This window comes from Ascaphus truei, chromosome 12 (genome assembly GCF_040206685.1).
Source record: "Ascaphus truei isolate aAscTru1 chromosome 12, aAscTru1.hap1, whole genome shotgun sequence".
In the NCBI taxonomy this organism is placed as follows: domain Eukaryota; kingdom Metazoa; phylum Chordata; class Amphibia; order Anura; family Ascaphidae; genus Ascaphus; species Ascaphus truei.
Window position 1 is genome coordinate 5,249,428 of NC_134494.1, and position 18,840 is coordinate 5,268,267.

The window sequence follows — 18,840 nt, forward strand, 5'->3', positions numbered from 1 at the left end:
ACGTCACAGTCAATTGTGAAGATGATGGTAGCATCAGTAATAAGCGATGTGTGGGGATGATCTTTAAGAGGAGAAAGAAGGAAACACCATCACGCAAAATATCTGAAATCAAGTATTTGTAAACAATAAAAACACACCTCCAAAATGTGCACTTACAAGGTGTCCATTCTTTGAGCGCAAATAACAATGAATATAAAAGTGCAGAGCGATGGCAGTCTCACCACCTCTCCAGCGTTGAGCAGAGCAGCTCGTCAGTGCTAGCTGGGGCCATACAAATACTTGATTTCAGATATTTTGCGTGATGGTGTTTCCTTCTTTCTCCTCTTAAAGATCATCCCCACACATCGCTTATTACTGATGCTACAGTACCATCTTCTTCACAATTGACTGTGACGTGCTTATGTGAGTACAATGATTGAAGGTTCTTTTGATTTTCTCCCTATAACTACAGCAATACTGTTCTATGGTCTCTCTTTCTTTGCTTTATTTCATATTCCTTGAACCCCGCTCCCTCATCCTGTTTCATTGCTATTTGGGAGTGACTGGAAGACTGGTTCTTTTGAAGGTCGAGTGGGAGGCAGAGTATTTATTTGTAGATCTATTGCATTTTATTTCACTTGGTCTGTGTTATTTTACACAGATCTCTAACATTGTTTTTGTTAAGGGGCATTCCCAGTTACTACCACTGGGTGGGAGTATTACTCCATTTATGTCATCACATACACTGTCACTTTGGAGTTATGTACTGTAGATAGTTTAATTTAGGAGAAGGTAGCCTCTAGGGAGGAAAGTGGGGCACAGCCACTTTCCTCCCTAGAGGCTACCTTCTCTTGATCTTCAATCAAGATGGGTGCACGCCTACATGGATTTCCTGCACATTTCAACTCTGTACCAACAGTGAGTGGACTTTGATATTATTCTGATTGTGTCATCTATACTGTTCTGTGACTTTATCTGAGTGTGGTTGGCGAAAAGGGGACCCTCAGCCTTTGGTGCAGTGTCCCCCTATTACCCTATAAATCCCACTCTAGGATTTAAGCTAATATTGGCAGTCACATGCTCATGAACTTTCAATTTGGATGACAATTGCTGTCAAGCTTTTTAAAGCAATTCTATACAAGTTGTCGGATTATGAAGTCCATGGTCTATGGGACATGAGATATGCTATACCTGTGGATTTTTTCTGTCGCACCAACATTGGACTCTATGTCCTGCTTTCCGATAGTTTAATTTATTGAGACACCGATTTGGGAGTGCCACTCCTGTCTTTTTGCACCTGTTTCCTTGTTTTTGTTCCAGGATTTGCAGCTCTATATTCTGGTCACTACTGCACGTGTTTTTTCTGCTGACCTCCAGAGGGGCTGCATAAATACTTTAGCTGTATATTCCTTCATAGGATGGCTTCTGTATCCGTCTTAATCCTATTGCGCAAGCTGATTCAGGAATTGTTGTAAAAACTAAAAATGCCCCTGATGGTCTCCGGGGACTTCTTTGAAATCCAAATTCCACCTCTCATCCCACATGTAGGAGAAGCATGCAGAGGTGAAGACAGGAGAATTGCTTTGGGAAAATAAATGTAGGCTTTTATTTCACCAAAGTGTGATAAACAAAAACACCACTTTTCCTCAGCCAAGGCGAAGCAAAAACAAAAAGGTCAGCAATATAAAGGATAATGTTTTCCTAGGCCAAAGTTTAGTTTGCCCAGCGTATGAAAGTCTACAGACGTCTATACAGATCTGGTGTCCTTGGCTTCTAGGACACAGGGTTATGAACGACCATGTGTCCCCAGGTGTCAAGGACACGTACGTGTGATCTGTATGCGACTGCGGAGAGAGACAGAGAAACAGTTCCTTTCCTGTCTTTTAAACCCCTTTCTAGGCTCAGCTGGGCTCGTTAGTAGTCCTGCCTTTCTCCAGACAGGGATTTAACTACGACCTGGCCCATACCCAACATGTGTAGCTGCTGTTAACAGGTTTCCCACCTGCAATTTTGGAAACTCCAAATCAAAATATATCACTTAATTGCATAACATGATAGTAAATTCCTATGGACCATAATTCAGTGTCTCAATATTTGTATAATGTATGTGTACACATTCATTCTTTAAAACCCACAAAAAACGATCAACAGTAGTACAAAAGTGAATATGAAGTAGAAGTTAAAGAGGGAAAGTTCACATAACTGACCCCGACACTCATTGATAGCGAGCTTTGCCTTACATACCAGAAAGTGATTGATAAAAAAAATAATGGTTTGTTAAGGACATCAACCACATCCTTATCTCGCATGTAGATTAATACCTCCCATAGCAACATTATAACAGGATATTTCTTCTCAATGACTAATCGCTATTCATTGGTCTCTAAGTCAAAATATATGTATTTTTTTATACCGTACAATAGAAATAAATGATGAAGTAACAGGCATGAAAGGAAAATCAGAAACCTAGAATGGGCACTCTAAACACCTGAAGGGTGATATTATGAACACGTTAAAACATATACTTTGGGGGCATGGCCAGGACGTGGAGCAAGGAAGTCGCAGGCTAGCTCGGCTCCGTCCTGAGGACAGGGTTAGGGGTGAGAAATACCCCTTAAAATTCCGGCAAAATAAATAATAAATAGCTGCCTAGCCGCATGGACAGCTGGACCCCACTCCGCAAATAGCCTGCGGCACTAATGAGCGTCTGGGGACACTCAGTCAGCGGGAGCTCGTGTCCCTCCGTCCCTGATCCCAAGATGGCCACCGGAGCCGCGCGGTTCTCCTGAGGCTCGGCGGTTCAGGGTGTCAGCTGGGGCGGCCGAGCAAGAGGAGCCCCCCCTTCCCGCTGGTGATCGGGAGATCCTCCTTGAATACACCTAAACGGGGGGTACGGAGTATTTGGCCCAGCAGGAGCAAAGAGTGCCGAACCCCCCTGTCACGATGACACCAACTTTTATCAACACATTTATATTTCTGGGTACTTGATTGAACAGAACAAGTTGCAAAATAAATTGTGATTTATTTTCTTAATAGAAAAACAAACGACATCTGCAGAATACACTTGAAAACAACACTCACTGGGATAAGGGAACGAAAGAAATTTTCTTTGGAACGAAAGAAATTGTCCTTTGCTTGCAAGCGCCAGAAATGCAACCTTGGTTTTAAAAGTCCTGTGGTTATGTTGTTATTAACCCCTTCACCCCTGGACTGGTTACTGCTGTGCTGGAACAAAGTCTTGCATCTTTACATCATGGATTAAAATTCAGGAATCACACTGGGGATACCTGGGGAGCCACAGTTATAGAATGCCCAAAGCTATCTTTAACATGTGGATCCAATCCCCTCGTGGGAACAAAAAAAAACAAGAATAGCCAAGTTACCCACAGTTCATAAGACCGGTCAAAAGGGCTGTCCGGTGGGCAGGGCGCATGGGTCAGGTTGACACCCATGCCACTTAGCATACCTGGGCTACACCCATAACTTGGTGCCGCTCCGTCTGATTTTTGACCAATAAATGTCAATAGACTGACATCTGCTGTGCATCAGTATGCCAGTATTGTATACATTATGGGTCTCTGGGTCTTTTCATAACTGACACTCTTTTAGACAGGGGGACTCTAAATCTGTGAGAGCCTTTTGAGGCTCCGTCATAAAAATACCTACAGCCCATTGAGACTCCTTTGAAGCTCGGTCATAAAAATACTGAAGCTCATTCACCCATATCACAGCTGGATGTCCACAGAATTCCTGCTTGGACTTACAAGAAATACCTCCTGCCTTACATTTAAGATCTGGAGTTTTTACCCACTTTATTAAACAACATGTTACGTTTGTGTTATAACTGAACCACTACATGCGCATAAATATCATTTTTACACCGTATTTGCATCTCAAAAATCAGATTTCTGGGTGCTTCCATTCTAGAATTCCTTGATAACCTTAATTAATTAGCTCAGATAAGTAACATACACAATAGCTCACTGTTATGCAACACACAACCAAAATGATTTTGGACCAACCATCTCCTCTAATAATACTAGTCCAATTATTTATCACATCCCTGAGTAACAGCATGGAACATAGATTTATTAAGTAGGTTGTGAATTGCAAAAGAGTGAGCTGTTTATGTAACTGATCTACGCTAATTTATTAAGTGTACAGTATAAAAAAACACCTATATATTCTTCCCCAGGTATGGCCCCTCCTAGTTCCCAGCCAAAGACTTCTCCATGACGTCACTTTTATCTGTATATATAATAAATATGTTGAATATTTAAAAATACTCAATTTTCAAGTGGTTATGAAAAAATGAAAACCCTCATTAGATCCACACTCATTTTAGGGGACTGAAAATTACTTATCGGGTTGGAGAGGGGAAGGGTGGGTTGGATGTTAAAGACACACCAGATAAGCTTCCTTAAAAATGCATGTTTTCAGGGAGTTTTTTTTTTTATAAATATTTTTCCTTTATTGGTGTCGGACAGCAGATTGGTACATGTTACATACATTGAAAAGCGAACCAACACAGGAATACGGCGCGATACATGTACAAAGTTTGGGTAAAGTTGATGACACACAATAGTCCATTTTCCAGTTTTCAGTGGTGAAAAAGAGGGGGGATGACGAAGGAGGGGTGGATAGTTGGGAACGACTTGGACAAAGAGAGGGGAGGGGGGGGCGGAGATGGGGGGGACTTTGAGGGTAGGAGTTCGGTCCTATGGTACAATATATGTGATGGTCAGGGAGTCTGATCCTGGCAAGGTTCCCATGTTGAATAGAATTGCGGCATTTTTTGCTTTAGCATTGCCATTAATCTTTCCATACCCATAATTCCATTTACCCTAGTGATTACCGTTCTTCTGGAGGGGGCTTTGATTTTCTTCCAAGCTGCTGCTATGCAGCATCTGACGGTCGTCAGGATCGCTGCCATGAGCCTGGTTATAGGGGGGGGAAGGTCATCGACTGGTTTTCCCAGCACATAGGTCAGAGTGTCTAGGGGTATCTCCACATCCAGGGTCTCGGTCAGCAGGCCCTGGATCCGGGTCCAGAATTTTTGGATCTCCGGGCATGTCCACCAAATGTGGGACATGTCCCCCCTTTGACCACATCCCCTCCAGCATTCGTCAGGAGTAGCTGGGTAGATCTGGTTCAGTCTGCTCGGGGTCAGGTACCAGTGGAATAATATTTTGTAAATATTTTCTTTTGTGACGGAACAAATTGAAGTTTTGGAGGCTGCCTCCCAGATATCCTCCCAGTCCTCTATATCTATATTGGTGTTTAGGTCCTGGCTCCACCTTTGCATATATGAGTGATTAGGGGTGGGTTGGGCCGCCTCTAGTGTTTTATATATCCCAGAGATGAGGCCTCTTTGGTACTCGCCTCTGAGGCAGAGGGTCTCAAATCTGGAGCACGGCGGGAATTTTAAGCTAGGGGATAGGGTTCTCAGGAAGTGACGAATCTGTAGGTATTGGAATATAGGGAGATCAGGGGACGTTAATTTGATTCGCAGTTCTCGGAGGGGCATGACCTCATCGTTTTCCAGCAAGTCCGCAACCACTCTGATGTTTAGGCCTTGAAATTGGCTGAATTGGGGTCGGGAACAACCGGGCGGGAAATCCGGGTTCCCGAATAAGGGGGTCAATTGAGAGGGGGTTGAAGCTAGGCCATATTTCCCTTTGGTTTTCAACCATGTCGACCACGTGCATCTCATTGCTCCAAGGCTGAGTCTCGTGGGCCTCCTACCTTTGTGGACGTGAGTCCAGAGCAGGGCTGAGAGGGGAGTCGGGGACGCGTGGTAAGTCTCTATCTCCAACCAGCAATTGGAGGCCGGGGGGTTGTTCCAAACCACCGCCTGTCTCAGTTGTGCTGCCCGATAGTATCAGACCACATCCGGCGCCCCCAGACCCCCTCTCGTCCTCGACGCCAAGAGTACCGACCGTGGGACCCTGGCTCTCCGTTGTTGCCAGATGAAACGCAGAATATGGGACTGAATATTCCTCAGATCTGCTAATGGAACGGGGACAGGGAGGGTCTGAAAATAGTAAAGCAAGCGGGGGAGGATATTCATTTTGGTGGATATTATCCTGCCGAACCATGATATTTGGTGGGACTGCCAAGTCTCGAGGTCTCTTATGATTTGACGAAAGAGGGGAGGGTAATTGGATTGGTATAGCGAGCCATATGAGCTCGCTATTTTAACCCCTAAATACTTAATATGGGAGCTATTCCATCTATACTTAAATTTCTTTTGTAGGGATGTCCATATGGGGTTCGGCAGTGAGATATTGAGAGCCTCTGACTTGTCTGTATTGACTTTGTAGTCTGAGAGGCGGCCAAATTGGTCTAACAGTTTTTCTAGGTTGGGGAGGGAAGTGAGGGGGTCTGATAGGGTAAGGATAATATCGTCGGCGAACAGGGAGATTTTATACTCCCTGTCTCCGACTAGGATTCCTTTTACGGATGGATCAGTTCTGATTTTGGCGGCTAGCTGCTCTATGGACAGGGCGAAGAGTAAAGGGGAAAGGGGGCAGCCTTATCTAGTACCGTTTTGGATTTTTATTGGATTGGATCGGCCACCTGGGAGTTTTGTTTTCAGGGAGTTTTAAATGTCTGAAAGCTATGGAAGAGACTGATTGTACATGGTAGGGAATTCCAGAGAGAGGGTGCAGCACGGGACACATCTCATATATGAGAGGAGATAAACTAGGAATCTAAGAAGCCCTGAGTTTGGGAGATAGTTCTTTAGGCATATCTCAAATTTCATTATCTTTGTTTTGGAACATAGTTTCCCAATACTCAGGATATCCCTGTCTTTCCAATCATCATATATTTTTGTGTTACACCGTGTTACACCGAAATTAGATGAGTTTGGCTGGGGATGAGATCAACGCATTTGTAGTTTTCAAAAAGTACCAGATGTTCAATGTGAATCTGATAATCTCTGATGGAAAATGTAGTAGCCTGTTTATTTCTATCTAGCCATAAAAGAGTTGGTAGAGCAACTAGTTTACTATATGTGGTCTCTATCTACACAGCAAAAGCGCTGTGGATCTGAGTGCCAATACGTAATTTGTCTTAAGTGAGAAGGCAGATAGTAGCTCACATGATCGACGTGTATAAGCCTAGGAAGAATAGAGCCGTTTGTGTGGGAGGTTTGGAATGAGATGCGATGGAGTGTCTTTCTTGCCTGTGCTGTTTGAGGACTGGTTCACATACTGTATGTTATAATAGTTAAACCTGCTCTGTTTTGTACTGCTTGTTAATGGAATTGACCTTTGGTGGAGCATCAGCAAGTCATTGCAAGTCTGGTGTCCACTTTACCAAATGGTAAAAGCTGAGACTCTAGGGCTTAACCGGTTGGCCAGGATTTTGCTATATTTTTAGACACACTCATTCTGCATAGACAGAAAAATGTACAAACATTTTGGATAGGCAACAAAAATGGAAGCTTATTTGATCCACTACATGTTAGCATTAGATCTCCCCATTAAATGTTCCCTTGTGTTTAGTTCTGGTTTAAAAATAATCACATAACACTTTGGTATAAATATACATCCCAACTGTCCTGAACCAGAAGCTAAAATAGCAAATATCTCCACAGTCACCAAATATTTGCCTTTGGTGCTCAAGTAGGCTGGGATGAAGGAAACCCAAACACTGCAGAACACCAGCATGCTGAAGGTGATATACTTTGCCTCATTAAAGCTGTCAGGTAATGTCCTAGCAAGGAAAGCTACAATGAAGCTCACAGATGCCAGAAGTCCCATATAACCCAGGGCAGAGTAGAAAGCAACCACAGAACCTTCATCACATTCAATGAGGATTTTGTCAAGCTCAGAGTTCATGTTAACATTCTGGAAAGGAGGAGAGATGGACAACCAGATAACACATATCAGAGCTTGAATCGATGAGCTCATTATGACTATTACATGAGATAATCTGGTTCCCACCCACTTCTTCAACCTGCTGCCTGGCTTGGTGGCTGCAAAGGCAATGACAACTGTGACAGTCTTGGCCAGTACAGAAGACACAGCCACAGTGAAAATTATAACAAAAGAAGGTTGTCTGAGCATGCAGGTTACATCCACAGGATGCCCAATGAAAAGCAGAGCAGAGAGGAAGCTCAGCATGAGGGAGAAGAGGAGAACAAAGCTGAGATCCCGGTTATTGGCTTTGACAATGGGAGTGTCTCGGTACCTCACACAGAGCATCATAACAATGACAGTCAGGGAGGAGAGAAGCAAAGAGAGAAAAGTCAACAATTCACCCAGCAAATCTTCAAATGACAAGAATTCGGAAACTTTGGGGATACATCTGACCCTTTGTTCATTGGGCCACTGATCCTCTGGGCATGGTGTACAGATTTCCATATCTGTGGAAACATCAGTAATACTCAAATCTTTCAGAAATATATTTAGTATATTTAAAAATCAGAAAGACAAATTACTTATCATATTTAATAATCTTCCACTATTATGGAACAAATTCTTAGATAATAATATTGTCTTGCTATTACTGAATGGGTAGGAATTGTGTTTGTTTGTTTTTCAATATGTAAGGCTTATATATATATATATATATATATATATATATATATATATATATATACAGTGTTCGACAAATCACCCAAAAATCTACTAGCCCAACCTAAAAATCTACTCGCCACCTAGTCCCGCCCCTTAACCCCGCCCCTAGTCCCGCCCCCCAACCCTTGTCCCGCCCCCAACCCCGCTTTAAAATAAAATATATAAATAAAATACATTTAATAAATTCCTAGTCAGAACATTCGTTTTTGACAAATGTATTTATTGTATTACATTATACTACAATTAGTCCTTGTTATATGTGTGTGTGTGTGTGTGTAAATGTTGGATCTAGAAATAAAAGCCAGATGTGAGTGACTAGTTTCCTGAACCCCTTAACCAGTGTCTGGACGTCCCCGCTTCACAATATCTAAAGCAGCAATCCCGCCTGGGATCTTACCTGATCCGCAGTCCCTCAATGTCCCGCGGGTACCTGGACATTGAGGGACTCCCTGTCTCTCCCCCCTCCCTGTCTCTCCCCTTGCCCTGTCTCTCTCCCCACCCTGTCTCTCACCCACACTCTCTCTGTCTCTCTTCCACACTCTCCCTGTCTCTCCCCCTGCCCAGGTACCCGCATTCCCGCAATGTTATACATTGGAGGGGAGGTGTTCCCTACCTGTCTTCTGGGTTAGGGGGGGTTCCGATGTGTTCCATGTGAAGCTTGAGTCAGATCTGGAAGAAAGCAGTATAAATTATGTCGGTGTAGTATAGGGCAGTTAAGATATACAGGGTAAATAAGATATCCAGATCGAGAGTGTGATACAGAGAGAGAGAGTGGGTGAGAGACAGAGAGAGAGAGTGGGTGAGAGACAGAGAAAAAGAGAGTGGGTGAGAGAGAGAGAGAGTGGGTGAGAGACAGAGAGAGAGAGTGGGTGAGAGACACAGAGAGAGAGTAGGTGAGAGACAGAGAGAGAGAGTGGGTGAGAGACAGACAGAGAGAGTGGGTGAGAGACACACAGAGAGAGTGGGTGAGAGACAGAGAGAGAGAGTGGGTGAGAGACAGAGAGAGAGAGAGTGGGTGAGAGACAGAGAGAGAGAGAGTGGGTGAGAGACAGAGAGAGAGAGAGTGGGTGAGAGAGGGGGCGAGAGAGAGAGAGAGAGAGGGGGCGAGAGACAGAGAGAGAGAGTGGGTGAGAGACAGAGAGAGAGAGTGGGTGAGAGACAGAGAGAGAGTGGGTGAGAGACAGAGAGAGAGAGAGTGGGTGAGAGACAGAGAGAGAGAGAGAGTGGGTGAGAGACAGAGAGAGAGAATGGGTGAGAGACACAGAGAGAGAGAGAGAGAGTGGGTGAGAGACAGAGAGAGAGAGTGGGTGAGAGACAGAGAGAGAGAGAGTGGGTGAGAGATAGAGAGAGAGAGTGGGTGAGAGACAGAGAGAGAGTGTGGGTGAGAGAAAGAGAGAGGGTGGGTGAGAGACAGAGAGAGTGTGGGTGAGAGACAGGGAGGGGAGAGAGACAGGGAGGGGAGAGAGACAGGGAGGGGAGAGAGACAGGGAGGGGGGAGAGACAGGGAGGGGGAGAGACAGGGAGGGGGGAGAAACAGGGAGGGGAGAGAGACAGGGAGGAGATAGGGGGGACTGACTGATGGGAGGGAACTGGGTGGGGAGATGATGACTGACTGGGTGACTTTGACTGACTAGGTGGGGGGTTGACTGATCTGGTGTCCTACACACACACATATACACACACACACACACACACACACACACATATACACACACACACACTCCCCCATATACACACACACACTCCCCCATATACACACACACTCCCCCATATACACACACACACACTCCCCCATATACAAACACACTCCCTCATATACACACACACACCCCCATATACACACACACGCACTCCCCCATATACACACACACACACACACTCCCCCATATACACACACACACTCCCCCATATACACACACACACACACTCCCCCATATACACACACACACACACACACACACACTCCCCCATATACACACACACACTCCCCCATATACACACATACACACTCCCCCATATACACACACACACTCCCGCATATACACACACACACACTCACTCCCATACACACTCCCATACACACACACACTCTCACTCTACACACACGGGGGGGTCGGAAGAGAGGAAAGGCCGTGACCAGCACCACCACCCCGCTCCCCCCCCCCTCCCGCTCCAATCTCCCGGCCCCGCAGGCTGACACATGGATCGGGGTGAAGCGGGGACCTGAGGGACATCCTCGCTCCAATCTCCCGGCCCCGTGGGCTGACACGTGGATCGGGGTGAAGCGGGGACCTGAGGGACATCCCCGCTCTAATCTCCCGGCCCCGCGGGCTGACACGGGGATCGGGGTGAAGCGGGGACCTGAGGGAACATCCCCGCTCCAATCTCCCGGCCCCGTGGGCTGACACAGGGATCAGGGTGAAGCGGGGACCTGAGGGAACATCCCCGCTCCAATCTCCCGGCCCCGCGGGCTGACACGGGGATCGGGGTGAAGCGGGGACCTGAGGGAACATCCCCGCTCCAATCTCCCGGCCCCGCAGGCTGACACGGGGATCGGGGTGAAGCGGGTACCTGAGGGACAACCCCGCTCCAATCTCCCAGCCCCGCGGGCTGACACGGGGATCGGGGTGAAGCGGGGACCTGAGGGACATCCCCGCTCCAATCTCCCGGCCCCGCGGGCTGACACGGGGATCGGGGTGAAGCGGGGACCTCAGGGACATCCTTGCTCCAATCTCCCGGCCCCGCGGGCTGACACGGGGATCGGGGTTTAGCGGGGACCTGAGGGGCATCCCCGCTCCAATCTCCCGGGCCCGCGGGCTGACACGGGGAGAAGCGGGGACAAGGGGAAGGCACAGCTAGTACTTACTGTGTCCTCCTTGGGAAAAAAATGGCCGCTCGTTGGGGGCGGGCTCATATAGAGCCTGGCCGTGCGCCCACAAAGCCTGGGAGCGCGCGCCAATCAGCTGTCAGGCAGGGGGAGTTTTTTTATTTTTTTTCAGCGCAAGCAGGGAAATTTGAGCGCGAGCAGGGAAATTTAAAAAAACAAACACGTGTGCTGCTTGGGCCAATATTTACTCGCCCGTAGGTTAAATCCACCCGCCCCGGGCGTGTAAATGTATAGGATTGTCGAACACTGTATATACTGTATATATATATATATATATATATATATATATATATATATATATATAAAAAACTGCAAGCATGAAGATTTTCCTAAGATTTTCTTTCCCAAAGAATCACTTTAATCAGCACTCTATTACCCAATTCATGAACACATCAAATAATCACATAATCAAATGAATGCTTGGAAACAAGATGGCCTACCCAGGTCAAATCTGTATATTATATACTGTATATGCACAGCATTCCAGCAGTCAGAGTTGAAATTAGAGTGACAGAGAGGGAGGAAGGGTGAGAAAGAGGGGGAAGAATAAGAAAGTGATAGAGAGGGACAGAGAGACAGAGGGAAAAGGGGATAGAGAGGGAGGAAAGGGTGAGAGAGACAGAGAGGGAGAGAAATATATGGGGGCAGGATGAGAGGGCGGAGTGTGAGAGGGAGAAAGTGAGAGAGCAAGGAGGTGTATTAGGGAGAATGTAAGAAAAAGAGGAAACTTAATTTATTTTGCATTTTGTAATTGGTGGTCCTTTAAACATTTTTGCCATGGGGTCCAAAAATTGTAGTTATGCCACTGTCAGTGGCTCGGATCACCTACCAGATTCATTGGAGATCTCTCCTTTTGAGCAAGGAACACAAATATAGCAGCAAACTGGTGCTCCCTCTGGATATGTTTTGTGAGAGCCTGGAGTACAGGGCTCACTGCACACAGCACGGGGAACCTGTGTTAAAACCAAGCAGGCATAATATCATACTACTTTTACTGCAACAGGTACATAATACTAGGCATGGTTGTGATGTTTGTGCTGGATAAGAGCTGTTTGAAACTATCCAAAATTAAAACTTTCTTTACATTTTGTTCCCGTTTAAACATTTTGCGAATCCTTATAAGGTCACTGTAAGAGATGTATGCGGAGGTATGCTAATGGAGACCTTTTAGGGTGAAAATAACATATGGCTTTATTGCCTGTTCCTTTAAACAATGTACAGCACAAAACATATGTAACAGGGTATGTCTTTTCTGTGTATCTTTCCCCTCCCTCTTATGTAAGTCCTGCTAGCTGCAGGCTGTAAGGGGTTAATCTGTGGTCTTTTTGACCACCTTCATGCCCCTCTTATGAGTGACAGAAGTAATGTGGTGACTCATGGCCTGTGTAAGCCTTTCTGATATACAGTAGGTATATACTATGAGCCTGCCCCTTCTTATTCCTCCTATGAGGAAGTGGCAAATTTAGCTCAGTCCTGCTCTGGAGGTGAAAGAGAGAGCAGTAGAGCCGAGACAAGGGGCCATCACCATTCAGAGGTCTGGGACCTCTGAGACTCTGCATCACTGTAAGGAAGATCTGCAGTGGATGCATGCCATGCAATAAAGACCCTTGTTAGTACACTCCTGTCTAAGTATCATTCCTTGGGCAGGAGGGAGATGTATGCAATAGTGGGGGCTGATTTCTGGACACCCTGGAACCCACAATGGCTGGAGGCGCTAACACCATGAGAACAACTATAGAAATAACCTAAGCCTGTCCTGATCTCCATACCACCGCAGATGCAACTCAGCTCTCTTGATCCTAACATGTATCCGCACCACACACAGGTAGCAGAAGCTGTGCATCTCCCACTGGGGCGCGGGGAGTGTGGGGGGAGAAACAGTGCTACCCATAAAAGAAAAACCTACTCCATTTTGGAGAATAACTAGACAGTATATGCCCTATCTATCTGTGGCTGGTTGTTCCCAGTCCCAAAAACATATACCATATTTCACAGGGAGCAAGATATAAGAAAATCTTATCTGGTTCTCCAGCTGCAGGCTTTGCAGTCCAACCTCTCCTAGGAATATCAGTCTTGTCTTTCCTCTATCAGCACAGTTTTCTGTGCTAAGGAAAATCTCTGCTTAGTTCTCATTCTAAAAAAACAGATGATAGGGGCGCCCTTACAACTATATAAAATAATTGTAATATATATAAAACGATTAACATATAAATTAATCCAAAAGTGAATGTGCACAAATACAACTGTGTGAAGGTGACAGGATGCTGAAATAGTCCCAACAAATTCTGTGGATGTAGAAAACTGGAACCAGCCGTTGCTCAGCACATGGAAAGAGAGAAATAAAACAACATAGTGTGATATTGTTAGGGGAAAATGCACCTAAAAAATATTGATGTGGAAATAACGACCACATGAAAAACAAAACAGAAAAAAATGAAAAAAATATAGTGATTGAGCAAGCACTAAAAATGTACAAAAAACCCCAAAAACTATTTAATAAAAAGTAGGATTTAATATAAGTAGGATTCTTATAGTTGCAGGACAAGTGGATGTCTAGTTTTTAATGTATTTTGTTCTTATATTTTTGTCTTTTTATGAAATAGTTTTGTTTTTTTGGTCCATTTTTAGTGTTTGCTCAATCACTATATTTTTTTCATTTTTTTCTGTTTTGTTTTTCATGTGGTCGTTATTTCCACATCAATATTTTTTAGATGCATTAGAAACGCGTTAGAGTGACTGAATCAGTTTTTTCTGTCCATGTTTTTATATGAATAAATCCTTCTGAATTACTCATCTCATGACTGACGCTGTGCACCGGTTTTTGTTCCCCCTTGGGGAGTTACTACATGCTGATTTTTCCATACAAGGGAGCACGCAGACCAGAGGATCACAGGCCGTTTGAGATTTCAAGCTGCTGGCCACCGGATCATATGCTTCATTTCGTATCCGGCATTTGGTGACGCGGGGCTTATTGAGGAGAGAGGCTGGGAGTCCCGTCGGAGCTTGTTGCGGATAGAGGGTTGTGCTGCTGAGACTGCCGCTGGAAGAAGTGGCAAGCAGGGGGACATCGAGACCCTACAACTCGACACCGCCAGTGCCATAGATGATGAGCCAGTCGAGATACATGTTCAGACCACATACCTGAAAGGGGTGAGCAACGGACCCACCGGAGATATATATATATATATATACATCGATGCCCTCCATTTCATCACCCGGTCACCAGCCGTGAGTGACTAACTCTCATTGAAAGTAAATATTTATTCCGTTTACAGCGGAACTGTTCCTCTCACTTATCAGACTGGTGAGAGACTTTGAGCACCGGAATTAGGAGCTATTGCTTTGATGTTTATTTATATTTTGGAGCTCTGCAGATTTCATCACCAGGGATGCCGCTGCTTGCGATTCCTATGCCTCTTTCTCCTGGGTGTACTGAGGATGGAGCAGCCTTTCTGCTTCTCCATCTCTTGCTCTAGTTTCTGGACATTCTCGTGCTCCCTCTCATACAGGGTTACCTGGCCTCTAAGCTCTGCCTCCAGCGATGCTCTTGTGATGCTCAACGTGGCCTTCAGCTCCTCATGCTGCTCTGCGGGGACACACTGGGTACTCAGACGCTCCTGCAGAACTTTTGCTTTGTTAGCAGCCTGGATACTTTCTTTCTGCAGGATTCACTGCTTCTACTTGACCCCTGTAGATGCGCATGCAGCTCTTGCAGCTGGCTCTGCAGTATATGCTCTGCTTGAGTATGCTGCTCTAGGGAGAGGCATTCTTTTTTCAGCATTCTCTCTGCAATCTGCAGTGCTGCCTGTACTTCTAACTTTTCATGTTCAAATAGTTTCATAATTTTTTTTAGCTCGTGCAGCTTTTCATTCCCATCACTGACGTAGTCAGTCAAATCAGAATTTTCTCCTTTCAGCCTTGTATTTTTTTACTTTTACAGTCTCTATAATATTCAGGGCCTCCTTGTAGTCCTCCTTCCATTTACGCACTTCTAAGTTGAGACTCCCGCTCTCCTGGCTTGAGACTTCTATCTCTAGGTTGAGGGTGTGCAGCTCCTTCTGCGAGACTTTAAGATCCATACTAAGACTGTAGAAAGCTTTTTGAGAGATGTCCAGCTCCTCAGGGAGATTGTGAAGTTCCTTTTTAGAGGCTTCCAGTGCGGTGCAGCAACTGTTGATCTCTTGGTGTGAGGCATCCAGTTCTATGCGGAAAGTATGAACCTCATTCTAAAAGACTTCCAACTCTTAATGGTAATTTCGAACCTCTTGGTGAGAGAGACTAATCTCTTTCAGTGCCTCCTCGTACTTCTGTTTTAACTTCGCAATCATTCTCTCAGAATTGCTCTGCTTTTCCACCATGTTGGCATTAGTAGCGTTCGCAGTATCTAGATCAGTCTTTAGATCCTCCAATTCGGTCCTGGCCAAAGAGTAAATTGCAGTCTTCTGTAGCTCAGCATTATTTTCTCTCTCCAGTTTCAAATCTTCATAGAGCAGATCAAAGTTATGCCTGGCAGATTGCAGGGCATCTTCAGGGCTGGTAAAGGGATCGTCACTTATTGGTTCCGGCTCCACTTCCCTAGTATGGTTAGTTGAGAGTTTCTCACTGTCAGCACCAGGTAGACACTTTTTGGGGTACACAACTTCTGCCTTGGGCCCTCTGGATATTCTGTCATCCGCGTGACGGATCCTACATTTTCTGTAGGCTGCAGGACATCTTGGACCCCTTTTTTCTTTGCGAGATCTGCAGACGTGTCTGTTCCTTCCACGGTAAGTGAAGAACCGCTTTTCTTTTTTCGCCTCTTTGTTTTGGACAGCTCTGTCCCATCAGGGATTCTGGGGTTTCCTTCTTTATTTGAAACTTCAGCAGTTTCACTGTATCCACCATGCTTTCCTAGTAGTTGCGTTAGGTGGCGTATATATTCAGCGATCTGATGCTCCCACTCTTGCACCTGCCGATCACATTCAGCATCATAGAGACAAGTCTTTTTGGTGCGTACCGCGTTCAGACACCTCTACCATCTGAGGGGTGTTTTGTGGATGTGACTTGGTTCGGTTCACGCATACGGGATATCTTTATCTTCATAGGACCGGAAGGGCCACTCTTCCATGGAGTCAGGTTCATTACAGGAACGCCACTTAGGCGGTATCAGGTATATTTTTCTTCCTGACCTCAGGAAGCGCTATTGTAACTGGTTTCTCTGTATTTGCTAGAACCCCAGCTGGAAGATGAGCAAATTTTGCTTGCAGAGTTTGTAGCTCTCACAGGCATCTCTGTAGACTTTTTCTTCTTTACCATTAGATTGTAAGCTCTTCGGAGCAGGGACTCCTTTCCCATAATGTTACTTTTATGTCTGAAGCACTTCTCCCCCTCATGTGTTATTTATATTATTTGTTATTTATATGATTGTCACGTATATTACTGCTGTTCAGCGCTATGTACATTAATGGCGCTATATAAATAAAGACACATCGATACATACATACATACATACTTTGGTAGGTTCTGAAACATCAGCAGTCCTGCTGCAGTTCCTTGGCTCGTTGAAAAAAATATTCCTCTGCCTCTGCTGCCCCTTTTCTGGGGCTAGATAGGCATCATCCTCATCATCAGAATAAAGCCTGAAGGGACACTGCCATGTAGCTGGGCTCTTTACACTAGGAACATATTTTCTTCCCCATTCTTGCAGAGTCTGTATTTGACTTCAGCTGGGCGGCCATTTTTAATTTCCATGGTTTAAAAAATAAAAATTCCCACAAGTTATGGGGTAGACTCTGGTCAGCATCAGTACCTTGTGTGGGTCACCATCTATGGCAGTCCCCCCAGTCCAACTGTGGCATAGTGGCTTTCTCCAGTGCAGTGTAGATTTCCTGCCTGGATGTGTATCACTTTTATTCTGGTCACTTCTGCAGATGATTCTTTGTTTTGTTGCTACGGCTGTTGCAGGAACTGTATGCAGGCAAAAGCACAAACAAATCATATTCAGTCTCCAGGGCACCTTTGAAGTTCAAGGACCACCTCTCATCCCAACTTCTGACACCATATGTAAGAGATGTTTGCAGAAGAATGCTAATGGAGACCATTTAGGGTGAAATTAACATATGGCTTTATTGACTGTTCCTTTAAACAATGTATGGTACAAAACGTTAAAAAACAACCTACTCCATTTTGGAGAATAACTACACAGTATACACAGGCGACACGTTTTATCCGAGCACGGCTAGCACCGCAAGCCAGGGGATGCCCCGGCGTGCTAGCCGCACTCCCTCAGCGTGCCGCGCATCACCGATGCACGGTCACGCGTCATCGGGTGCCTGCGCCCCCTGCACGCGCGTCCAGGGCTCCCCGAGGGAGCCCTGGTGTCCCGCGATGTGGGGGACGGCGGCAGGGGGTTCTGGGGGAGCCGGCGGACCCGGCAGCGGGAGGGAGAAAGCCCCGATTGGAGGGCGCTCCTCCGCAGCTTCGGCGCGCGCCCGGCACCCTCCGGCGCGCGCCAGGTTACTGCTGCGGCCGAGAACGGGCAAATGCTCAAATAAACCTGGCCGCAGCAGTATGCCCTAACTAACTGTGGCTGGCTGGATATGTCACTTCCCAGTCCCAAAAACATATACTATATCTCTCAGGGAGAAATGTATATGAAAGACTTTTCTGGTTCTTCAGGTGCAAGCTTTGCAGTCCAACCGCTCCCAGGAATAACAGTCTGGTCTTTCCCCTGTCAGCATAGTTGTATGCTCAGGAAAAACTGTGGTCAGTCCTCCGTCTCCTATGTCGCCCAATTGTGAGCTCAGGAATCTCTCTCCTGTTTCCATCAGGGGGCTTTTTCTTAGAGCTCTAATTTAGCCAGGTGGAGTCTAGTTAATTGCCTGGCTGCCATTAACCAGCTCCCTGCTGGATTTAGAGACGGTTTCTCTTAACCAGGGATAAGTCCCTGTTACAGTCACCAATTTACTGTAGTAAGCTTTAAGCTGAATATCACCAGACAATGAGTGAAACATGGTTTATGGTCTCAGCATTAAGCAAATCTAGTGATTGTACAAAAGTTACCAATTAGAATATTAAATAAAATTGCAATGCACATTGACATACATGGCAAATCCTCTGCAAACTGTGACTGAGCCACAACCTTTTTTGCTACTAAAAAATTGCCACTTACGCATGTTTTTCCCTTTATGCAACAGGTTTTCACATCTGTATCTAGGCTCCTTCTCATGTTAATACCTTCTTTCTGTTCAGTTACTCTTCTGCCATGCAAAGTTTCAAAGGCTTTCATAAACTCCTAAGACCCCTATGGCTAGATAGAAAGGTGACTGAAAAGAAACTCTCCATTTCCTTACAGATTTAAAAAAGTATGATAATTAAAATCTGATGTACTTCACAAGGCTAAGACAT

General features: G+C 45.5%; 1 protein-coding gene across 1 annotated transcript in view; it reads right to left on the bottom strand.

Moving 5' to 3' along the window:
* Positions 1-7,442: 7,442 nt before the first annotated feature.
* The window catches only part of LOC142464285 (vomeronasal type-2 receptor 26-like), a 117,808-nt gene continuing 106,410 nt past the window's right edge, over positions 7,443-18,840 (bottom strand). Inside the window, exons 5-6 of the mRNA XM_075567754.1 lie at positions 12,284-12,407; positions 7,443-8,353 (exon numbers count right to left, since the gene is read on the bottom strand). Of these exons, the coding sequence (XP_075423869.1) occupies positions 7,443-8,353; positions 12,284-12,407 (1,035 nt within the window). The remainder of the gene's footprint in view (positions 8,354-12,283; positions 12,408-18,840) is intronic.